This window comes from Scyliorhinus torazame, chromosome 7 (assembly GCF_047496885.1).
Source record: "Scyliorhinus torazame isolate Kashiwa2021f chromosome 7, sScyTor2.1, whole genome shotgun sequence".
NCBI classification, from domain to species: Eukaryota; Metazoa; Chordata; class Chondrichthyes; order Carcharhiniformes; family Scyliorhinidae; genus Scyliorhinus; species Scyliorhinus torazame.
Window position 1 is genome coordinate 247,807,612 of NC_092713.1, and position 25,572 is coordinate 247,833,183.

Below are 25,572 nucleotides of genomic sequence, written 5' to 3' on the forward strand. Positions count from 1 at the left end.
AAAATGGCACCCCATTGGTGTGGCAATAAACTCACGTGGGCACACACACATATATATATATATATATATATGAGAGGAAATATAAAAAGGGCAGACACAGAATCAGTTTGGATACAATTGAGTTAGTAAGCTACCAGCCAGTAGGCAAAAAAAGGGGGGGCGGGGTGCACATAAAACAAGTGCCACTTGCCTGGCATATGCAAACAAGGAGCCCTTCCTGTTGGCTGCAAAGTCTCAGCTCTGGAGAGCACCTTCCAATCCTGCTGTGACAGCCTGATTGCGGCCACAGGCTCCCTGCCTGTTAATAGAAACGAGGGGGGAGAGGGAATTGGCACAGAGGGAGGCCTATCGGCCCGTCGACTCGGTGCCAGATCCTTTTCAAATTGTTGCCTTGGAATCCACGTGACGGAACAGCAGCTCCTCCACCTGCAGCACTGGCGGCGGGTTGGTCCGGAACAAGTCTGCGGGGGAGGGGAGGATCACTCGGGGCTGTTTACACCGGAGGAGGGGCAGAGCGACGGTCGCCATGGCGGAAGCGGAGAAGATGGAGAGCAGCGGTTTGTCGTTGAAATGTGTGTGCGCTCGCGCGCCTCCAGTCCTAACCGCCTGCAGGAAATTGGGCACCTGCCACATCCCTGTTATCAACAAATCACTCCCTTTCCCGCGGCCAAGGGATAGAAACTAATAACCCCCGGCTGGTTTATTTCGCGAGAAGCGTTATTTGCCCTCTACTGTTGTCTGTGGTTTTTTTTTAAAACCCACTCCAACCGCGTGACAGCTTGCTTTGCTTCAGTCCTACCAGAACAATCATTTCCCTTCTGTTATCTGAAATTTCACACTCCTGACATCTCATCTGCCTCTCCGAAGGAGGCCAGAAGAATTTATTATTTGTATTTTCCTGCGGTCCTTCGAGCACGAATGCATCACATGGTGTATTGTAATCAATTCTAAATGTTCTAAATTTAAACTGGTAAAATGCATTTCCTTGAGAAAAGTCAACGGGCATTTAGTTTTTTTGAGTTGCTGGGTTTAGAACTGGACGCTAATTTGTTCCGCCTTCTCAACCTTGCCCTCGCCTGAGGTGTGGTGTGCCTCAGGTTAAACCACCACCAGTCAGCTCTCTACCTCAAAAGGGGAAAGCAGCCTTTGGTCACCTGGGACTACGGCGACTTTAATTAGGTTTTTTAAAAAATAAGCTACTCTTGGAGGTTAATATGCAGAACTTAAGTTTTAAGAACGAATAAAACGAAAGTTGATGAAAACTGCTACTAGTTTAGAAACAGGAGCAGTATAACTGCTGCATGGATTGTAATCAGTGATTTAATCAGCAATTTTTCCAATTAAAACACGACTTTAAGATTAAAGTTTTATGGACATTTTCGGCAGAAGATAATGTCCTCATTGTTGGCCTTTCCAGGGAAATGTGATTGGCATTAATATGCATGGGGAACTAAGCGTGCACCATGGCCTTGCAATGTTGTTTTTTTGTCAATAATTGGCACTTGGTTTTCTGGCCCAAATTCCCACTTTAAGATATTGCACATGTAAAAGAAATGTAATTCTTCAAAAGCATTATGTATATAATATTTACACCTTGAATTTAAGTGTAAAGTTACATGCTAAAGTTACACTACTTTGCATGATCCATTTTCCCAAACTAGAAAGTTTTTTGGCCTCTAGGGATGGTGTTACCTGTTGCATAAAAACAAAGTTGAGTTGTAGCCAACTAGCATCCTGGTAAAAGAGGAAATAAATCTGTAATTGCTTAAATCACTGGAAAACTGTGTTAAATTGATAGAATGACATGCACAAAAGAAAATGTTAGGTAATCTGTACTGTGTTAAAATCTGATTAAGTAGCATTAATTAATATTTTTCTAATTATAGCTCGCTGGATTGTATTTCCACTAACTTTTGGAGTAATCATTAGTGGCTATTTCCTGTATCGAATTATTAGAAGTAAAATAGGAAAAAACGGCAGAGTGAACAAAGTAATCAAGAAAGATGTTGCTCAGGTGGTTGATAGTTTTGATATAGAAGATTTGGGTGATAAAACAGCCTTTTGCAGATGTTGGAGATCTGACAAGGTTAGTGATTTTTGTTGTTTAACCATTAAGAGAAGTATGAGGAACAAATCTGAATAAGTAAGGTTGCCCAGGGTTCTATCTTTGGACAGCATTGGCAGTGTGTTGCTGCAACTGAGCAGAGATTCTTTTATAAGTGATTAAGAAAAATAAGACCAACATTTTCCAATGTCACATAGTTTAGTCTACAGCCCATTATCGATGTGCAATATCGCCAAGATTATTCTGTAAATAAAGTCCTAGATTGCCCCAACTCTTGAGTGAAATAATACAAGATGTTTGGTCCAAACTTTTCTCAGATTTTAAAAAGAATGTTTCTTTGTTTCAAATTTATAATGTCCCTTAAAATAATGGGGTTAATTTTAAGAGGATCATACGGTTCCATGGGTGCAAAACTATCGCCATTGCTGATATGCACACCTGGTAGGCAAAGCTTTGCACTGGGAGTGTTGTATTGTAAACTTCCTTGAAATGGCATCACTTCAACAATAAATGTTTACTTGGCTGGACAACACTGTGCCGTTTGAAGATGGGGAAGAGTGCTATATCCCTGCAAGTTCTTTCCTTTACAACAACTGTGCCAGCCTTTTATAATGTGAAGCTAGAAAAGGAGATTGTATGAGAAAATTCCAGGTCAGCTCATAATAATTCCTGCTTATATAGTTAAATTGAGGATAATATTTAATGTTCATTTTTATTCCCCTTTATCAAAATTTGAGCAGAACCTTTTATGAACAGCAACTGTTGAGTTTTCAATAGATAGGTAGGTTAGGTGGATTGGCCGTGATAAATTGCCCTTAGTGTCCAAAATTGCCCTTAGTGTTGGGTGGGGTTATGGGGTTACTGGGTTATGGGATTACTGGGTTATGGGGATAGGGTGGCGGTGTTGACCTTGGGTAGGGTGCTCTTTCCAGGAGCTGGTGCAGACTCGATGGGCCGAGTGGCCTCCTTCTGCTCTGTAAATTCTATGAAAAAAATAAAAAATAAAAAAAATAAAAAATATGCCTGGAGGCCTACACTATGATGGTTCAGTGTTACACTTTTAGTGAGGGAGATTTTTAATCTTTAAAATGCAACTGCTGCTGGAACCAGCTATTTTTTAAAAAATCTCAATGCAGTAATAAGGCTACAATTCTGCTAAAATTCAATATTTACCATCTCCGTTATCTAATACTTTCAAACATATTGATCAATATAATTTTTGACCTAAAATAAAAACAAAGTGCTGGAAATACTCGAGGTCAGGCAGCTTGCATAGAAAAAATAATATGAACAATGTTCTTGTTGGTGGCGAGGCCTAAGTTAGGTCAATTTAAGTAGGTTAGGGCAGCAGTAACTGTGTTTATCTGAGTCAGGTGGGGAAATGTTGGACGGAGGAGTAGGCCACCCTCCCATGAGTTGCCTTCTTTTGGGGATCTCTGGACTGCTTTTCTTTGTTAGATGATTCCCCTCAGGAGATACTATCCTGTTGACTGCGGGGCCTGAGTCTTTCTTCAGTTGGAGATTAAGCTGGATGGAGGAGTAGGGTGCACTCCTTCAAGTGGTCATATATAGGGACTTCCAGACTGTGCTCCTTCTTGAGGCTGGATCAGTCCTGGAGGTGCAGTAACCTATTGATTATGAGGTTAGGCTGATCTGTTCCTAGTATCCTTTCTGCAAAAGTATACATTGCAAGACCATGACTAACACCTATTGGCTAATCCTGTTGTTCCTCTCTCTGGGGTTTCCTTTCTTTATCTGGGTGGGTGAGGTGCTGATACAGGTCCTGATTTGCTATATTTGATTCAAGAGGGTTTCACTTACCGTGTCAGAAGGAGGAGAGTTGTATTCCATCCCAAGTCATCCTGTTGATGGATGGTTTGGCGATTCGTCTTCTCCTTGATGGTGGAATTTTCTTGCTAGAAAATGGTAGCAAAGTGGTTCGCACTGTTGCTTCACAGCTCCAGGGTCCCAGGTTCGATTCCTGGCTTGGGTCACTGTCTCTTCTCCCCGTGTCTGCGTGGGTTTCTTCTGGGTGCTCCGATTTCCTCCCACAGTTCAAAGATGTTCTGGTTAGGTGGATTGGCCATGCTAAATTGCCCTTAGTGTCCAAAAAGGTTAGGTGGAGTTATGGCTTGGAGACCTCGGGCAAGCGTTGTTCAGTACTGGTCCCCACAATGGGGACCGGATGGGACTGCACTTGTGCGGGTCTCCCAGGAAATTGGAGGCCGCCAGGTGCATGTCCTCTGGGCAGGGTGATACCCTGGCACTACTGGTGCCAGCATGGTGCCCTGGCACTGCCAAGGTGTCTAGGTGGCTTTTTTGGCATGGCGGTGATCGAACCAGGTGTGCCCTGCCAAGATGTGAGCGGATGCTGGGGGGGGGGGCGGGGCGGTGAGGGGATCACCTCAATGTGGCTTGGGGGGGGGGGGGGGGTTCAGGGATCGCATCAGGGGCTCGAGAGATTGGGACACTATTTAAAAAGGGCGCCCGATATCTCACTTCACTGAGGAGGTTAAAAAAAAAAAGGGCAGCACGGTAACATAGTAGTTAGTATTGTGGCTTCACAGCGCCAGGGTCCCAGGTTCGATTCCCTGCTGGGTCACTGTCTGTGCGGAGTCTGCACATTCTCCCTGTGTCTGCGTGGGTTCCCTCCGGGTGTTCCGGTTTCCTCCCACAGTCCAAAGACGTGCAGGTTAGATGGATTGGCCATGCTAAATTGCCCTTAAGTGTCCAAAAAAGTTAAGAGGGGTTATTGGGTTGGGGATAGGGTGGAAGTGAGGGCTTAAATGGGTCGGTGCAGACGCAATGGGCCGAATGGCCTCCTGCACTGTAAATTCTATGATTCGTGATGATGGTGGGGCCTGAATGGTTGCAGTTGCTGAAAAGCTGATTTGGCTACAGAGGAGTGAGGTCAATTGTGTAGGGTGCTTTGGCTCATTGGCTCCTGTATATGAGATATGTCTTGTTCTGATGGTGGTATTCTGTTGTCGTCCCCTTTTTTGGAGGGGTAGTATCCTTTCATTGCTTGGAGGTCTTGGGATGCTGAGTTACATCTGGATTGGTTGCATTTTACCCCATAAGGGATCACTTATATTGTGTAGCTCTGTTCTTGTTGTCCTGTGGAGGAGGATGTGCACCAAAGTGCCACATGCTCATTGCTTATCGTGAGATCCCCCAGTTTTTTGCTATTCTTTTATTTTCATTAACTGTATGAAAGGAGACACTGACTGTAACAATTACAACGATTGTCAATTGTTTATGAATATTTGCTGGTCTTCTCTGTGAAATGGAAAACTTCCAATAAAAGTATTCTTAAAAAAAAATTTAAACACAAGATAAAAATATGCAGTTAGAAAAGAGCTTATAAGATAGCCCCCCTCCTCCCCCCAAAATGACTGACAAAAGGTATGCAATGAAACTAACGTTTTGGCAACGGCCTTCGAGATTTGCAACTGTAAAATCCAGGAAACGTAACCCAAGTCGTGAAATTACTTTTCACTGAAAATAGAAGTGCATTCTGCGACTTCCAGAACCAAAGCCTGTTGATGTGGTTTGCAAAAGCAAATTCAAACAAACTACTTTGCAAGTTGCCTTTCTCAATTAACAACTTTCAAAGCTTTTCAGCAACTGCAACTCAAAGAAGCTGGTCTTCAGTGGGCTTTCCTCACCACTCCAGCTGAAAACCTGTTCTCGGAAATATTCATTTTATCTTTCAGGTTTGCTTTACATTGTCTTTACAAATCCATTTGAACTTGGTTTTTAATATTTGGGAACCTTGCATGTTTCCCTCTATTTTGGATCAGTAAAATTTGAAATGTCTACCCTGGATTACTCTCAAATTTCCCGTAAAATGCAAATATTCCTTGTCACCTTTGAACCTTTTTGAAATGCAATAATAATCACAGCAATTTCAACACTTAATCACAAATGTAAATTTCAAACCTACTCTGTTTACCTGTAAATAAAAACCCACCAGAAAACCTCATTACAAATGTAAAACAGTAACACCTTTACTCTTTCATCCCTTGTTATACTCCACAGACTATTTGACTCCAAAAACCTCTCCTTTGATTAACCCTGGGCACACACAGACACAACCTTTACACAAAATGTAAAGTATACCCATTTCATCACACTGGTATTGTGCATTTCGAGGAAAGTTATCATATGATCTCCATTCAATACTATGCTTGTGGCTGTATAGTTCACTTTCAAATTGTTCATTCTCTTGACTCTTTCAATGTGTGTGTTCTCAATTTCCTACTCTTCATTTAGCTCCGTCAGCTACCAAATCTATTGTTACTCCTCATTCCTTTCTGCAAGCAGGTCTTTCAAACTGCATAGTCAGACCTTATTTATGCTGCATTTCTTTCACAGTTTAATGGCTGAATCACTTAATCATTACATCATCTTTTCAGTTCCTTTGGGATGTTAAGTCTTGTTTCCCTCAGTTCTTCAAATAGCTTCTTGTGGTGCTCATAAGTGGAATCAACAGCTGCTGCCTCTTACCTTTGATCACTCAATAGTCAGGACTGGATTTTCCGATCCGGAATTGAGACGGAATGAAGATGGACTGACAATAACATGGCTGAGCAGTGCAACCAAAAGTCCTGCCTCCAGCAGCAGCCATTTTGAGCGGGTTGGGAAAGGGTGCAGAGACGGGCCAAACTTGTGCCTACTAAAGCTTCAATTAAGCTTATTCAGGCTATGAGAGAAGGCCCCAAGGTAGATGTCACTCAATTTCTGAGAGGTAGCTGCGAATCAGGAGCCCTCTACAATAACCCAGAGAGTGGAGTGGAGGGGGAGTTGTGTCAAGAGGCAAGGAAAAGTGTTTGGAACTTTATTTGAATTGTTTGATCTGGCTGAAAGTTTTCACTGTGTGTACTGAAAGTTGCTGGAGCTCATCAAGCTGCCATCTCAGGAGCTATGAGCAGAACTGGTATTTCCTGGGTCTTGGGAGGCAGTAGCACAGGCCATCAGCTTGGGGAGTGTCACCAGTAGGACCACCACCCAGTGCTGCTAGAAGCTAAATGACCTCCACCGGGCTGCACAGGTGAGTTGGCATCAGCCCCATGACACTGGTCCTGCTTGCCCCTCCCCCACACGACCCCCAAGCACAATACCACATGTGTGCCCCAACACGCCCTGGTACCCACCAGCACACCCTACCCCTGCCCAGCCGCTCCCCCAACATGCTGCTTCTGGAGCACAATCTAGTGAGCACCATACAGTTGCTGATGAACATTAGGTGGAGGCACGAGCATCTAGGGGAGACAGCAGTTGGAAGTAAGCTGCATTCCAGGACCCAGCTGGGTCCCAGTCAGATCTTGAGCCTCTGGACCACGCTATCCCGGAGCTGATGCAGTCGCAAGGGTGCAGCTCTGAAATTCAGAGGGGGATGTCAGCGACACTCCAGCAGACCCATAGTGGAGGAGTCCCAGAGGCTATGGGCACAGGAGATTCGCCGGCACTGCATGGCACCGAGACCAACACAGGAGTGGCGACTGTAGTGGAGAGCTTGGAGCACAACGTCAGCACCATGAGTGGTGGTATCCATGGAGTTGCTCAGTCAGTGATGATCACGGCTGAATGACTCGACAGCATATCCGAGTCGCTGAGGGACCTGTCTCTGACACAGGTGGGCCTTGCAGAGGCAATGTGGAGATTGTCCCAGTCTCAGGTGTGCATTGCCGAGGCGCACCAGAGCATGTACCAGTGACAGGGGGATGTGTCCCAGTCTCGGGTGGATCTTGCTGAGGCTCTGTGGAGCATGTCCAAGTTGCAGGTGAGCATTGCCGAGGCGCTCCAGAGCATAGCCTGGTCACAGAGGGGCATCTCTGAGGGCATTGACACCACTGTGCAGGCAATGGGGAGCCGCCAGGGCTGGCAGATCCAGATGGCGCAGGGGCTCCTGGAGCTCAATCCAGCTGCTCCTCCATTCCAAGGTGACCCCCAGGATCCTATGAGCACTGACCGGGAGGAGGGAGTGCTGCAGGCCAATCTGGAGCCTCCCTACAGGGAGACTATGGCGGTCGCCTGATTTCCTCCCCCCCCCCCCCCCCCCCCCCCCCCCCCCCCCCGCATCTCGGAGTCAGCATGTGGAACAGGGTGGCACCACCAAGTTGGGTGGGGAACTCCGGCCCCCGACACCCCCAGAGGACTCCCGCCAGGCCAAAGGCCGTAGGAAGCCCCCCACTCCCCCAAGGCATACCATGTGCGGGTGATGGGTGTGAGCGCGCACTTGGCAGAAAGTGTCAGACTATGGCACAGATTGAGGAGCACCAGAGCTCAGCTCAGAGGGTTATCATCACCCTCCTGCCTTGCATATTGACCTGCTGACAGTGCCAGCACAGGCCCATCACCCTGGTGTGATGTAAAACAGACCCTCGGAAGATGGAACAGAGTGATTAGGGGGTGTGAGGGAAGGGGGCAAGTAATGAGTGGGTGGGGGATTGTTGGAGGGGGAAGTATGAGGCAGACCGGGTGAGGGGGGTCGGCACTGGTGTGGGGGGGGGCAGTGGGAAGGGAGTTAGATGACGGGTGTAGCCACGTCCTGTGGGAAGTGGGTCTTCCTGGTCCTTAGGCATGCTGGACTCTCGCTGTCGTTACTTGTCCTCCACCTTCCGGCTAGTCCTGAGGGTCCGCCCCGGGCTGTCCTCGTTTTCCTCTTCTGATGTGGCCGCATGTGCCTCCTCCTCCATCTCCGGCATATTGCCCTACTGTTGTGCCAGGTTGTGGAGAGCACAGCAGACCACCACAAAGTGGGCGACCCTCCAGGGGGTGTACTGCAGAGCACCACCAGAGCAGTCGAGGTATCGGACCAGTATTTTAATAAATCCTTTGCACCACTCATTGCGGGTCTCCGCAATGGTCTCTGGCCTCCCTAATGGCATCAATAGCCAGGATCTCAGCAGGTACCCTTTATCCTCCCAAGAGCCACCCGGCCATCTTAGGGTGACCCTCAAAGACACCAGGGATCTTGGACTGCCCAAGGATGCTGTCGTGCCCGCTCCCTGGGAAGCGTGCGCACAGGTGCATGATCTTGAGGTGGTGGTTGCACATGTTTACGGAGTTGAACCCCTTCCTGTTGATGAAGGACGCTTCCGGGCCACCCAGTGAGCACAAGGTGACATGCGTGCCATCTATTACCCCTGGACCTGGGGCATCCCGGTGATGGCAGGGCATCTTATTGGGCTTGGACCAGGTCAAAGTGGATATAGTCGGCTACCCGAGCAAACAGGGCATCCATGACTTATGGGCCGTTGGTAGGGAAATGCCACAAAAGTCCTTGCTTAAGACCTGGAACGATATTGAAGTGTAAAATGTCTGGGCTGCAGTGACGTTTACAGTCATTGAAAGCAGGTATCCTCCACAATGTGCCAAGTCCGCAAGGACGTAACACAGTTGCCACACCGTTTCCTTGTTGATGCGGAGCCTCCTGCGGCACATGCTGTCTGGCATCATCTGTTCAAAAGACCAGTGATGCCTGTACACTTTGGGCCTTTGCCAGACTCTCCATCTGGGTCCCTCCCTGGCCTGATGGGTGGCCTGGTCCTCCGGGTATGGTGCGAGCCCTTGCACATGGACCACTGCCCTAAGCCTCTGTTAATGCTGCTGCCTTCTCCAGCACCTGGCCACCTGCACTGTCACTGGCACTGCGGGGGCAGCTTCTGCTGGGTCCACAATATCATCCATAATGTGATAGCTGTAAGGAATTGAAGAAGGTGACAGAACGACTGAGTTATGGCTTCCACCTCAGGACCCACAGGTCCCCCATGCCTCCCCACCCCTACATCCCCTGCCATCCCTCCAGGTGCCATCCAACATGCCTTGAAGATACCCCTCCCCAGCCGCAGCATAGGCCCCTGGGCACCGGACCCCATTTCCCAGACACCTGCTTGTAATGTTACCTGGACTGGGTGTTGGTTTTCTCACCGGTCCACAACACACCCTCTGGCCTCGGGGATGTCACAGGTGTTGCGGCCCAACTTTGGGTGTTTGAATGTTGGCTGCTGCTTCTGTGGTGTGGATGCCTCCAGAGTTCAGGCATCGTGTCCAGGCCTCACCCTCTGTGATTGGAATGCTAGGCAGTAGCACTCGTCTGTGACATGGCGTGCCTACCCACGGGAATCTACTTGGGTATATTTTAGTTTAATAACAATAATACAAAAAAAAAGCAGAATACAGAACAAACAGCAATTCACTAAATTATCCACTATCCACCGTAATCAAAACCCAATAAATAATGAACAAGAAACAAAGCCACAAGCATGTAAGCCAGCACATGCACACAGACCCAGCAGCAACCCCACAGCAGTGGAGAGGCACCCAACGTGTAATACAGGAAAGCATGAGTGTAGAAAACAGTGCATGCATGTCGACGAGAGTGTGCGTGTGTGAAGGAGTATATGAGCAAATATCTGCATTTGTGTGTGTGTGTGTGTGTGTCACCGTCCATTGGAAGAAGATACACCAGACGAGGGAGAGAATACCCCTCCCCTCCTAGGAGGGGGCACAGTTCAGTCCAAGAACGATGCCATTGTACAAACGTCAAAGCAAATTACAGAGCAAACACAGAAACCACTAAAAGGCAACAGTACAATCAAAATGCCAAAAGGAAACAAAAAAAATAACACCAGCAACCTGCATAGCTCCCAAACCGGGAACAGCAGATAGCCACTAACACAAAAAGCCACCAGTAGTCCACAAAGGCATCCCGACAACCTTCGAGCTGCTCAGTCGAACACCCCCCACCATCCCATCCATCCTGTGGTACCGGCATTTGATCACATTCACAAGTGACACATAGTTCCAGACCTAAGTCAGTAAATAAAATCAAAAGTCAATAAACAAAATATTCCAGCGAAAATATCAACAAACTGCAAGAGCAAACCCTCTTCCATCTTTCTCTTCCAGCCACGTGTAGTGGGCCAACCAAAATCCTCCCCTTGCCTCACTCCTGGTCAAAAAGCAGAAACAGAGCCCCAGGCATTGCAGTAGCAGGCAGGCTTCCTCCTCTCCTCTGGCACCTTCCTGTAGCAGAATCTCAAAACAGGAACAGTCAGTACCTGAAGCCACAGTCTCATAAAACAAAACAGAGGAGTGAGAATGCACCTCTTCCCTTTTTCAGACTGGTAGTAGGCTTGTTTGTGGTGAATGTATTACTGCTACCATTCACCATTGTATTGCATTACATTGTATTGTATTATGTTGATGCCCTTGTGGGCTCCGCCTATGGCTCCACCCCCTCAGGGGAGGTATATAGATCTGCAGCCTGTAGACGACACTCAGTACAGAGCAGTTGCAGGCAGGCACAGATCTAGCTGATTAAAACCACTGTTCACTTCAACTCTTCGTCTCATGTGAATTGATGGTCGCATCAATTTAATCAGCTCCGATATCACTATGGAAGTCGCCCTCAAACCTGATCGACTGGAACTCGACCCACAGGCAGCTGAAACCAAAGGAATCTTTTCGCACTGGCTCCGCTGTTTTGAGGCCTACTTCGCCGCCTCCTCCTCGCCCGCTGTCACAGAGGTACAGAAACGGAGTCTCCTCCACGCCTGAGTGAGCCACCGAATCTCCGTATTTATCGAGGAAGCGATCATGTACGCAGACACGGTCGCGATCCTGAAAAGACGCTACGTGAGGCCAGGGAACGAAGTGTTCGCGCGGCATCCCCTCACCATTCGTCGTCAACGCCCCGGGGAATCACTGGAGGAATACCTACGCGACCTGAGGGTACTCGCTCGGAACTGCAATTACAAGGATGGCACGGCCTCGCAGCATATGGAACTCGCCACCTGGGATACCTATGTGGCTGGAGTCCGGTCCAACTATGTCAGACAGCGCCTGATCGAAAAGGGCGCCCTCGACCTAGAAGAGACGGTAAAACTATCCACCTCCTTAGAAATAGCTTTCCAGAGCCTCAATGCTTTCCCCTCCGACCACGTGATTCCCTCGTGGACACCCGACCAGAGGGTGTCCCAGGTCTGTGCCGCGCGGCTTCCAGGTCTGTGCCGCGCGGCTTCCCGCCCAACCCGGGGCGCTGCCCTGCTATTTCTGCAGCCAGAACCAGCACCTCAGGCAACGCTGCCCGGCTCTGAACGGGACCTGTAGCGACTGCGGCAAGACAGGACACTTTGTCAAAGTCTGTCTGGCCAGATCCAAAGCTCCTAAATCGCAGGACCGGCTCACAGGCCCGCAGACCCTGCAGCGTTGCTGCGTGTCTGCCGGTACCGCCCACTTCGGATGCGTCATCAGCCTCGTGCTATCCGTGGGGGCCGCCATCTTTAACCGTACCTGACACTTGCGACTCATGGGGGCCGCCATCTTCAACGCCGTCCGACAAGTGTGACCGACATGGGCCGCAATCTTGGCCGCCATCTTCAATGCCGCCCGACACGTGCGACTGACTGGTGCCGCCACCTTGGGACCACTCCGGCTACCCGCAGCTCAGCGCTGTCACCCTCGACCAGTCACGGCCAAGCACCCCAGGAACTCGATGATGACCGTCCGGGTCAATGGGCACGAAACACCCTGTCTGTTTGACTCTGGGAGCACGGAGAGCTTCATACTCCCAGACACGGTAAGGCGCTGTTCTCTCCAGATTTCCCCCGCATCCCAAACAATCTCCCTTGCTTCCGGATCACATTTAGTGCAGATCCGGGGGTACTGTGTCGCGAACCTTGCGATACAGGGCGCCGAGTACTCCAATTTTAAACTACATGTCCTCCCCCATCTCTGCGCTCCTCTCCTGTTAGGACTGGACTTCCAGTGCAACCTCAGGAGCCTGACCCTGAAGTTCGCGGGCCCCTACCCCCTCTCACCATATGTAGCCTCGCGACCCTTAAGGTCACCCCTCCTTCGCTCTTCCCAAACCTCACCGCCGACTATAAACCCGTCGCCACCAGGAGCAGGCGGTACAGTGTCCAGGACAGGACTTTTATCAAGTCAGAGGTCCAGCGGCTCCTGAGGGAGGGGATCATCGAGGCCAGTAATAGCCCCTGGAGAGCCCAAGTGGTGGTCGTCAAGACCGGGGAAAATAACTGGATGGTTGTGGACTACAGCCAAACCATAAATCGGTACACGCAACTCGATGCGTACCCCCTTCTCCGGAAAGCGGACATGGTGAATCAGATTGCACACTACCGGGTTTTCTCCATGGTAGATCTGAAGTCCGCATACCACCAGCTCCCAATCCACCCGGAAGACAGCCTTTGAGGCAGACTGCCGCCTCTTCCACTTCCTCAGGGTTCCCTTCGGCGTCACCAATGGGGTCACGGTCTTCCAAAGAACGATGGACCGAATGGTGGACCAGTACGGGTTGCGGGCCACGTTTCCGTACTTGGATAACGTCACCATCTGCGGCCATGATCAGGACCATGACGCTAACCTTCAGAACTTCCTCCAAACCGCCCAAGCCCTCAATCTCACCTACAACAAGGAGAATGTGTTTCCGCACAACCCGACTAGCCATCCTCGGCCATGTCGTGGAAAACGGAGTCCTCGGGGCCCGGGCCCGACCGTATGCATCCCCTCCTGCAACTCCCCCTCCCCCACTGCCCCAAGGCCCTGAAAAGATGCCTCTGGTTCTTTTCATACTATGCCCAGTGGGTCCCCAACTATGTGGACAAAGCCCGCCCACTTATCAAAGCCACCATCTTCCCCCTGACAATTGAGGCCCGCCTGGCCTTCAGCCACATCAAGGCAGACATTACCAAAGCCGCAACGCACGCGGTGAACGAGCCCATCCCCTTCCAAGTGGAGAGCGACGCGTCAGATGTCGCCCTGGCCACTACCCTTAACCAGGCAGGCAGGCCCGTGGCCTTTTTTTCCCGTACCCTCAACGCCTCCGAGATTTGGCACTCCTCGGTCGAAAAAGAAGCTCAAGCCATTGTGGAAGCTGTGCGGCATTGGAGGCACTACCTGGCTGGTAGGAGGTTCACATTCGTCACCGACCAACGATCGGTAGCCTTTATGTTCAACAACACACAGCAGGGCAAGATCAAGAATGATAAAATCTTGAGGTGGAGAATCGAACTGTCCACCTATAATTGCGATATTGTGTATCGTCCAAGGAAGCTCAATGAGCCCCCAGGTGCCCTGTCCCATGGCACATGCGCCAGCACGCAGGTTGACTGACTCCGGGCCATCCACAATGACCTCTGTCACCCGGCTTCTCCACTTCATCAAAGCCCGCAACCTGCTGCCCTCCACCGAGGCGGTCAGCGCCGTGACCAAGGACTGCCAAGTCTGCGCGGAGTACAAGCCGCACTTCTATCGGCCAGACAAGGCCCACCTGGTGAAGGCATCCTGCCCTTTTGAACGCCTCAGCGCCGATTTCAAAGGGCCACTCCCCTCCATTGACCGCAACGTGTATTTTCTTAACGTCGTTAACGAGTGCTCCCGTTTCCCCTTTGCCATCCCATGCCCCGACATGGCCGTGGCCACTGTCATTAAGGCCCTACATAGCATCTTCACCCTGTTTGGTTTCCCCACTTACGTCCACAGTGACCGGGGCTCCTCGTTTATGAGCAATGAACTGCGTCAGTACCTGCTCGGTAAGGGCATTGCCTCGAACAGGACTACCAGTTACAACCCCCGGGGAAACGGACAGGTGGGGAGGGAGAACGCGACGGTATGGAAGGCCGTCCTTTTGGCCTGCGGCCTAGAAGTCTACCAGTTTCCCGCTGGCAGGAGGTCCTCCCCGACGCGCTCCACTCCATTACGTCGCTCCTCTGCACAGCCACGAACGAGACCCCTCATGTCCGCCTATTTGTCTTCCCCAGGAAATCCACCTCCGGGGTCTCGCTTCCGTCCTAGCTGACAACACCTGTCCGCCTCCGAAAGCACGTGAGGAGCCATAAGTCCGACCCTCTGGTCGAGAGGGTCCAGCTCCTTCACGCCAACCCTCAGTATGCCTATGTGGCGCACCACGACGGCCGACAAGATACAGTCTCCCTCCGGGATCTGGCACCCGCCGGTTCCCCTGCGACCATCACCCATCTCCCCCTCCTACACCGAACACCGCCCCCACCCCTACATGGTCTACACCCCCCCTCGCCGACCTACAGTGATGAGGCTCCAGACGACACGCTCCCAGAGTTGACGAGCCCAACACCCGTGCCCACAGCGACGAGTTCAACATCCGTGCCCGCAGCGAAGCCAGAGCTCAGACAGTCGCAGCGAACGATCAAGGCGCCGGACTGACTCGATCTGTGAGCCCACTTCACCCCCGCTGGACTTCAATTTTAAACGGGGTGAATGTGGTGAATGTATTACTGCTACCAGTCACCATTGTATTGCTTACATTGTACTGTATTATGTTGATGCCCTTGTGGGCTCCGCCTATGGCTCCGCCCCCTTGGGGGAGGTATATAGATCTGCAGCCTGTAGGTGGCACTCAGTACAGAGCAGTCGCAGGCAGGCACAGATCTAACTGATTAAAACCACTGTTCACGTCAACTCTTCGTCTCGTGTGAATTGATGGTCGCATCACTGTTCACACGCTTTGCCTCATCCCAGGCTTCAGAAGCAGAAAAGGTAACAACAAACAAAACACAGGTCTTCAAGCAGTTCTGCAGCCAAAAAGCAAGGAGCACAGAGCACAAACAGCCTGTAGCCACTTGGGAGCTGTGAAGTGCTCACATTACTAGAATTGCCAATTCCCTGTTAGCAATAGTCTTCAGCTGTGCGGCTAACGGCCGCCATTGTCAGTGGGAGTTAAGCGACCTTCACCAAATTGCCACAAACAGGGTTCTGTCCTGGGTTGTTCTGTAGGATGGACAGGCAGCAGCCAGAGCTGCCCCTGTATTGGGTATATATAGTATCCAGGGTGTGGCATTCTGGACCCGCGGGGCTTGACTCCTCGCACCCCTGCATAGGGGCTCTGGGGAGCCGGTTAGACCATGGAAGGTCGTTGAATAGACGTGTCCTTCCTGTTAATCGGATGGAGATTGGCCTTAACTGGTTGCTATTGTTTTTTTTCGCTGTGGCGGGATCCAGATCTCACCAATGGGAGGCAGGCCGCTTCGATCAGAAGCTGATCAGCGCCTGGCGTAGTTCCCGATTTCAGCCACCTGCAATCTAACCGGCTCGCGCATATTCTCGCTCGGCATGACACGGCCGTTAGACCACGCCCAAAGTGTCATTTTAGGTGGGTTTGGTTGGCGTTTCTCCTCTGCTCTGTCGGCGAGTTCCCTGCCACTATCAGGGTGTACTAGCTAGATGGATAAAGAACTGGCTGGGCACCAGGAGACAGAGAGTAGTGGTGGAAGGGAGTGTCTCAAAATGGAGAAAGGTGACTAGTGGTGTTCCACAGGGATCCGTGCTCGGACCACTGTTGTTTGTGATATACATAAATGATCTGGACAAAGTTATAGGTGGTCTGATTAGCAAGTTTGCAGATGATACTAAGATTGGTGGAGTTGCAGGTAGTGAGGAGGACTGTCAGAATACAGCAAAATATAGTTGGATTGGAAAGTTGGGCAGAGAAATGGCAGATGGAGTTCAATCCAGGCAAATGCGAGGTGATGCATTTTGGAAGATCTAATTCAAGAGCGGACTGTACATTCAATGGAAGAGTCCTGGGGATAATTGATGTACAGAGAGATCTGGGAGTTCAGGTCCATTGTACCCTGAAGGTAGCAACGCAGGTCGATAGAGTGGTCAAGAAGGCATACAGCATGCTTGCCTTCATCGGACGGGGTATTGAGTACAAGAGTCGGCAGGTCATGTTACAGTTGTATAGGACTTTGGTTAGGCCACATTTGGAATACTGCGTGCAGTTCTGGTCGCCACATTACCAGAAGGATGTGGATGCTTTAGAGAGCGTGCAGAGGAGGTTCACCAGGATGTTGCCTGGTATGGAGGGTGCTAGCTATGAAGAAAGGTTGAGTAGATTAGGACTGTTTTCGTTGGAAAGTTGGAGGTTGAGGGGGGACCTGTTTTGATGTCTACAAAATTATGAGAGGTATGGACAGGGTGGATAGCAACAAGCTTTTCCCAAGAGTGGGGGTGTCAATTACAAGGGGTCACGATTTCAAGGTGAGAGGGGGAAAGTTTAAGGGAGATGGGCGTGGAAAGTTTTTTGCGCAGAGGGTGGTGGGTGCCTGGAACGCTTTGCCAGCGGAGGTGGGAGAGGCGGGCACGATAGCATCATTTACGATGCATCAAGACAGATATATGAACAGAGGGAAGTAGATCCTTGGAAAATAGAAGACCGGTTTAGATAAAGGATCTGGATCGACGCAGGCTGGGAGGGCCGAAGGGCCTGTTCCTGTGCTGTAATTTTCTTTGTTCTTTGTTCTATCTAACCACACTCAGTCATTTTTGGGGCCCTGGGGAATTTCCCTCCGGGCTAGCCCACACTTAGAATTTGTTTCATCACTGGGGAGCTGAACTCGCTGACCAGACCAGCTCCTCCGAGATCAAGCCACCATTTTGAAAGGGTGCCCCGATCTCTAAATGAGCTTGAGGGTCCCCAATATCCACCACCCCCCACCCATGAGCAACGTTACCCCCACATACGGGCATTATCCCACATATCCCCCAAGTGAGGGCACCCTGCTATGGGGTCACTGAGGGCTCCCCTTTATCAGACCTTCTCACGCCTCCTTACAGGTGCCCCCCACCGTCTATACCTTCCAGAGGTCCCTTTATACCCGCCTGCACACCCCTAACCTTCATACCCTCTCTCCTTCCTTTTTTGGGATGGACCTCCTCAGGCCCTGACCCTTGGCAATGCCACTGTGGCACCTGGGCACCCTGGTAATGCCATGGTGCCAGTCTGGCAGTGCCAGCATGCCAAAGGAAGAGTCCTGATCACCCAGGGGCCTTCAATAACCTTTGAGACCCCCCCCCAGGTGACTTTCCACCAAATGTGGGCCAGTTCTAATCGGCGTCCAGCTGGGGTCTCCTTGGGGAGGCCGATAGATGCCAAAAGCTGATTAGATCTGGTCAGCACAGTTAAGTGAGTTCTTAAATCCACTTAAGACAATAGGCGGGACCTAGATTGCAACACCTTGCAAGATCTGGTTAGATCTCGCAAGGCGTTGCGACTTGGGGATATTGGGGGAGGCCTCTCCTGGCATTTACCAACTTCGCCCCGCTCTGATTCCAGCGGTAGATCGCTCCCTGAGTCTTTAACAATGAATTCACAAATAACGCTGGAAAACCTCTCTGATCCTGAAAGATTTATGTCACAAGTGTGGACTTACACCCCAGAAGAAAATTATTGTTGCAGATTTAAATATACATATGTGTAAAAATTATTTAAATGTAATTTATGTTCTTTTTAAAAAAATTCCGGCTTTACCGCCTGCCAGGATTTATCAATCTGATTAGTTAGTTGAAAAGTTCCCCTGCTCCTTGCCCTGATCACAGACACCACAGGTTCCCTATAGAAAGGGTCAGCTTTAAATAGATGCCAGAAAACTGGAAATCTGCACTGGCAAACTTACTAGATGTCTGTGGACAGTTGTGAGGTAAATAGCACAATATTGTGCCTTCACCTGTTAAGATCCTGGACCAAACCTCATCATTTGTTAGAATACCAGACAAGAACCCCAAGCACATTTTACTTTGTAAAACTGTGAGGAATGGATACTTCACGCCAGGAGTGATGACTCTGGCCAACAGGTATCTTTTATGTTAAAACAAATGTAAACACGGAATTAATCATATTAGTGTGGTAATGTACTGTTAGTATATTATATATTGTGGTAAACTGTTACTGTACTACATGTATTGTGGTAAATCACTGCCTGATTGCTCCGCCTCCGTCCGGGCTCGGTATAAAGGTGGCTGACCTCCGGCCCTGCCCCTGTTCGGGATCAGTGGCCAGAAGCCTTTCTGTTTAGCTTATTAAAGCCACAGTTTTGTTCACTACTCGCCTTGTGTTAATTGATGGCACATCAATTTAATAAGCTAACCTTTTAAGATGAATTCATCACTCGAGCCTGATCGCCTGGAGCTGGACCCACAAGCAGCCAACACCACTGCGACATTCGAGCACTGGCTAAGCTGCTTCAAAGCTTACCTCGGATCCTCCACCGATGACGTCATCGACCTTCAAAAGCTTCAAATACTCAACGCACGGGTGAGCCCGCAAGTTTTCCTTCTTATCAGAGACGCCCCCTCGTGTATGGAGGCTATAATGCTGCTGAAGGGACAGTACGTAAAGGCAGTAAACGAGGTGTACGCCAGGCACCTCCTTGCCACGAGGCGACAATGCCCCGGAGAATCACAAGCCGAATTCCTGCGTGTTTTGTGGGTACTCGGTCGGAACTCTGCTTGCCAGGCGGTATCGGCTGTCCAACACACGGGCATTAAATCCAATTACATCCGCCAGCGCTTGCTAGAAGGGGGTACACTCTGCCTCCCAGAGACAGTGCAGCTCTCAAACTCGCTGGAAGTGGCTTTCGAGAAGATGGAGGCCTACACCTCCGACCACGCAGCACCTTCGTGGACGCCACCATCACCCGACTAGAGTGCGGCGTAAGCCTGTGCCGCGCAGCAGCCCGCCAACGCCGGAAGCCTGAAATGCTACTTTTGCGGCCAGGGTAAGCACCCCAGACAGCGCTGCCCTGCATGGAATTCGATTTGCAACGGGTATGGGAGGAAGGGCCACTTCGCCAAAGTCTGCCAGGCCCGACCTGTCCCTAAAGTTCCGAGGCCCAGCAGCGCTGCCTGTTGTCTGTCGGGACCGCCCCCATCTGCCGTGCCACCCGCCATGTGCGCCTCGTGGGCGCTGCCATCTTCACTGCCACCCACCATGTGCGACCCGTGGTGGCCACCACCTTTGATTACACCCACCACCCATGGGGGCCGCCATCTTTGACGCCACCTTCGATGCCACCCGCCACGTGCGACCCATGGGTGCCGCCATTTTGGAACCACTCCGCCGCCTCCATCACACTCGACCAGTCTCAACCTCATCATCTCACGAAATCCACGATGACCGTCCGGATCAACGGGCTCGAGACGCCTGCCTCTTCGACTCTGGGAGCACAGACAGCTTTATCCACCCATACGGTAAGGCACTGCTCCCTCCCATTTTTACCCGCGTCCTAGAAAATCTCCCTGACTTCCGGATCACGTTCCGTAGAAATCCGGGGGTATTGTGTCGCGACCCTTTTGGTATAAGGCATAGAGTACACTAGCTTTAAGCTTTGCGTCCTCCCCCATCTCTGCGTTGCCCTATTACTGGGGCTCGACTTTCAGTGCTACCTCCAAAGCCTTAACTTAAAGTTCGGTGGACCCCTGCCCCCCACTCACCATCTGTAGCCTTGCGACCCTTAAGGTCACCCCACCCTCGCTCTTCGCTAACCTCACCCCGGACTGTAAGCCCGTCGCCACTAGGAGCAGACAATACAGTGCCCGGGACAGGGCCTTTACTAGGTCGGAGGTCCAGCGACTCCTACAAGAGGGGATCATTGAGGCTAGTACCAGCCCCTGGAGAGCCCAAGTGGTGGTTGTCAAGACTGGGGAGAAGCATCGGATGGTCATCGACTACAGTCAGATGATCAACCAGTACACGCAGCTCGATGCGTACCCCCTCCCCCGCATATCTGACATGGTCAATCAGATTGCGCAGTATCGAGTCTTCTCCACAGTTGACTTGAAGTCTGCGTACCACCAGCTCCCTATCCCCCCCGGAGGACCACCAATACACTGCCTTCGAGGCAGATGGCCGTCTCTACCACTTCCTCAGGGTTCCCTTCGGCGTCATCAATGGGGGTCTCGGTCTTCCAGCGAGAAATGGACCGAATGGTTGACCAGTACGGGCTGCGGGCCACATTCCCATACCTAGATAATGTCACCATCTGTGGCCATGACCAGCAGGACCATGACGCAAACCTCCGGCATTTCCTCCACACCGCTAAGCTCCTTAACCTCACATACAATAAGGAGAAATGCGTTTTCCGCACAACCCGCCTAGCCATCCTTGGCTACATTGTGGGAAACTGAGTCCTAGGTCCCGACCCCGACCGCATGTGCCCTCTCCTGGAACATCCCCTCCCCCACTGCCCCAAGGCCCTGAAGAGATGCCTGGGGTTCTCTCATTATGCCCAGTGGGTCCCCAATTATGCGGACAAGGCCCACCCACTCATTAAATCCACCATTTGTCCCCTGATGGCCTTCAACCGCAACAAGGCAGACATTGCCAAAGCCACGATGCACACTGTAGACGAGTCCATTCTATTCCAGGTGGAGAGCCATACGTCGGACTTTGCCCTGGCCACTACCCTCAACCAGGTGGGCAGGCCCGTGGCTTTCTTCTCCCGTACCCTCCATGCCTCCGTAATTCGACACTCCTCCGTCGAAAAGGAAGCCCAAGCCATTGTCGAAGCTGTGCCACATTGGAGGGATTACTTGGCCGGCAGGCGATTCACTCTCCTCACTGGCCAATGGTCGGTTGCCTTCATGTTTAATAATACACAGCGGGGCAAAATCAAGAACAACAAGATTCTGAGGTGGAGGATCGAACTCTCCACCTACAACAACAACATCTTTATGTAGGGCTGGTTTAGCTCTATGGGCCGGACAGCTGGTTTGTGATGCAGAACAAGGCCAGCAGTGCGGGTTCAATTCCCGTACCAGCTTACCCGAACAGGCGCCGGAATGTGGCGACTAGTGGCTTTTCACAGTAACTTCATACTTGTGACAATAAAAGGTTATTATTATTGTACCGACCTGGGAAGCTCAATGAGCCCCCAGATGCCCTATCCCGCGGTACATGTGCCAGCGCACAAGTAGACCGACTTCTCCACAATGACCTCTGTCACCCGGGGGTCACCCATTTCTTTCAGTTTTATCAAGGCTCGCAACCTGCCTTACTCTTTAATAAGCTAAACAGAAAGCCTCCTGGCCACTGGCAAACCGCACTTCCATCGGCCCGACAGCATGCCTGGTAAAGACCCCCCCCCCCCCCCCTTTGAGTGCCTCAGCAATGACTTCAAAGGGCCCCTACCCTCCACTGACCGTAACGTGTACTTCCTCAACATTGTTGACGAGTACTCACGATTCCCCATTGCCATCCCATGACCTCTGCCACCATCAGCAAGGCCCTGCACAGTCTCTTCACTTTGTTCAGTTTCCCCACCTAATCCATAGCGAGCGGGGTTCCTCCTTCATGGGCGACGAGTTGCGTCAGTTCCTGCTTAGCAAGGGCATCGCCTCAAGCATGACGACCAGCTACAACCCCCCAGGGAAACGGGCAGGTGGAGAGGGAGAACGTGACAGTCTGGAAGGCCGTCCTTCTGGCCCTACGGTCTAGCAGTCTCCCGCTGGCAGGAGGTCCTTCCCGATGCGCTCCACTCCATCCGGTCGCTCCTGTGCACTGCCACCAATGAGACCCCTCTCAAACACATGTTTGTCTTCCCTAGAAAGTCCACCTCAGGGGTCTCACTCCCATCCTGGCTGACAGTCCCAGGGCCCGTCCTCCTCCGGAAGCATGCGAGGAGTCATAAATCCGATCCCCTCGTCGAGAACGTCCTGCTCCCCCATGCCAACCCACAATATGCCTACGTGGCACATCATGACAGGTGGCAGGACACAGTCTCCCTCCAGGATTTGGCACCTGCAGGTTCCCCAGCGACAATCACCACCACCCCCGGCCCTACACCGTCTCCCTCCACCGCTACCTGGCTACTTCAATATTTGGCACCCGCAGGCCCACCGGCGAACATCACCACCATCCCCACCAGGGGGTGAATGTGGTAAACCACTGTTACTGTATTATATGTATTGTGGTAAACTGTTACTGGACTACATGTATTGTGGTAAAGCACTGCCTGATGGCTCTGCCTCCACTTGGGCTTGGTATAAAGGTGGCTGACCTCCGGCCCTGCCCCAGTTCTGGATCAGTGGCCAGGAGGCTTTCTGTTTAGCTTATTAAAGCCATAGTTTCATTCAGTACTTGTCTTGTGTTAATTGATGGCACATCAATTAGCATCAAGCAAAACAACTTTACAATTATTAGTTAATCAGTTCTTAAACACCAGGAAAAACTTAAACTTACACCTAGGTTCTTTAATAATGCTGCAACAAATGTATACCTAAGCTAATGTGGCTCAGGAGGGTTTAAACTAGTAAGGCAGGGGGGTGGGACCCGGAGCAGCAGGCCAGCAAGTTTAGAGACTGGGTAAGAGCTTGCGAATAGGACAAATATAGCTAACCGGGAGAGCAGGCAAGGACAGGTCGATGAACTCAGCGGGTCTGGACGCGTCTGGAGTGCATTTGCGGCAACGCAAGAAGTATGACAGGTAAGACGGATGAACTTGAAGAGCCTGGATTAATGTGGAGAATTATGATATTGTTGCTATTGCGGAGACATTATTAAAGGAGGGACGGGACTGGCAGCTTAATGTTCCGGGATATCGATGTTTTAGGGAGTAGCAGAAAGGGTGGGGTAGTTGCATTACTGGTTAAGGAACATATCTCAGCTGTGATTACGGAGGACATCTTGGAGGGATCCTGCAGTGAGGTATTATGGGTAGATCTCACAAATAGGAAGGGAGCAATCATAATGTTGGGGGTTGTACAATAGGCCTCCCAACAGCCAGCAGAATACACCAAAATTCCACCCTGTATCGGGTAAATAGGGCTCTTTCCTGTGCCTTCAAGCAGGAGCTGCCCTGTGTGCGACCATGGCAACCACCAGAAATCCTGCCAGCAGAATACACAGGAACAGATATGTAGTCAAATTCTGGAGAGATGTGAAAATAGGGTTATTGTGGTGGGTGATTTTAATTTTCCCCATATTGACTGGGACTCCCTTAGTGCCAGGGGTTTGGATGGAGAACGATTTGCTAGATGTATGCAGGAAGGTTTTTTAAAACTGTGTGTTGATAGTCAACCAGGGAGGGGGCCTTACTGGTATTGGGTAATGGGCCCGACCAGGTGACCAAAGTTTCAGATGGGGAACATTTTGGGAATAGTGATCGTAATTCCATAAGTTTTCAAATACTCATGGATAAAGACAAGAATGGTCCTCGAATGAGGGTGCTAAATTGGGGGAAAGCCAACTATAACAGAATAATCTTTATTACTGTCACAAGTAGGCTTACGTTAACATTGCAATGAAGTTACTGTGAAAATCCCCTAGTCGCCACACTCCTGCGCCAATTCGGGTACACTGAGGGAGAATTCAGAATGTCCAATTCACTTAACAGGACGTCTTTTGGGACTTGGGGGAGGAAACTGGAGCACCTCCGGAGAAACCCACGCAGACACGGGGAGAATATGCAGACTCCGCACAGACCGTGACCCAAGACGGGAATCGAACCTGGGACCCTGGCTCTGTGAAACAACAGTGCTAACCACTGTGCTTCTGTGCCGCCCGCAAGAGCTGGAGAATGTGGATTGAGAGTGGCTGTTTGAGGATAAATCCACATTTGATATTGGAAGTCTTTTAAAGACCAGTTGATTAGAGTGCAGGACAGGCATGGACCTGCGAAAATGAAAGACCGAAATGGCAGGATTAGGAAACCATGGCTGACAGGAGAAATTGTGAGACGAGTCAAAAAGAAAAAGGAAGCATGTGTAAGGTCTAGGCAACTAAAAGCAGACACAACTTTTGAAGAATGTAGGGAAAGTAGGAACAAACTCAAATGGTGTGTTAGGAGGGCGAAAAGGGGCCATGAAATGTCATTGGCAAGCAGGGTCAACGCAAATCACAAGGCCTTTTATACATATATAAGGAGCAAGAGGGTATCTAGGGAAAGAAAAAGCCCACTTGAGGACAAAAGAGGTAAGTTATGCGTGGAGTTAGAGGAAGTCGATGAGATCCTTAATGAGAACTTTGTATCGGTATTCACAAAGGAGAGGGACATAGGATGGGTGTGTGAATATTCGAGGACATGTCAGCATGATGAAGGAGGAAGTGTTGGACATCTTAAAATGCATTAAGGGAGACAAGTCCTGATGGCCCGGATGGGATATATCTCAGGTTACTGTGGGAGGCAAGAGAGGAAATAGCTGGGGCCTTAACATATATCTTTGCATCATCTTTGACCACAGGCGAGGTTCCAGAGGACTGGAGAATAGCCAATTTTGTCCCTTTGTTGAAGAAGGGAAGCAGGGATAATCCAGGTAATTATAAACCTGTAAGTCTGATGTCAGTGGTGGGGAAGCTGTTGGAGAAGATACTGAGGGACAGGATTTATTCACATTTGGAAGCGAATGGACTTGTTAGTGATAGGCAACATGGTTTTGTGCGGGAAAGATCATGTCTCACCAACTTGATAGAGTTTTTTGAGGAGGTGACAAAATTAATTGATGAGGGATAGACTGTGGCTGTCTTCTACATGGACTTTAGTAAGGCATTTGACAAGGTCCCTCATGGCAGGCTGGCACAAAAGGTAAAGTTGCATGGGATTTGGGATGTGCTCGCTAGATGGATATAGAACTGGCTTGACAACAGGAGACAGAGTAGCAGTGGAAGGGAATTTTTCAGAATGGAAATCTAACTAGTGGTGTTCCACCGGGATTAGAGCTCGGAG

At 50.4% G+C, this 25,572-nt stretch overlaps 1 protein-coding gene across 1 annotated transcript in view; it reads left to right on the top strand.

Annotated features, from left to right (window-relative positions):
* The first annotated feature begins 241 nt into the window (after positions 1-241).
* The window catches only part of LOC140427467 (CDGSH iron-sulfur domain-containing protein 1), a 45,271-nt gene continuing 19,940 nt past the window's right edge, over positions 242-25,572 (top strand). Inside the window, exons 1-2 of the mRNA XM_072512989.1 lie at positions 242-572; positions 1,887-2,086. Of these exons, the coding sequence (XP_072369090.1) occupies positions 527-572; positions 1,887-2,086 (246 nt within the window). The 5' untranslated portion in view covers positions 242-526. The remainder of the gene's footprint in view (positions 573-1,886; positions 2,087-25,572) is intronic.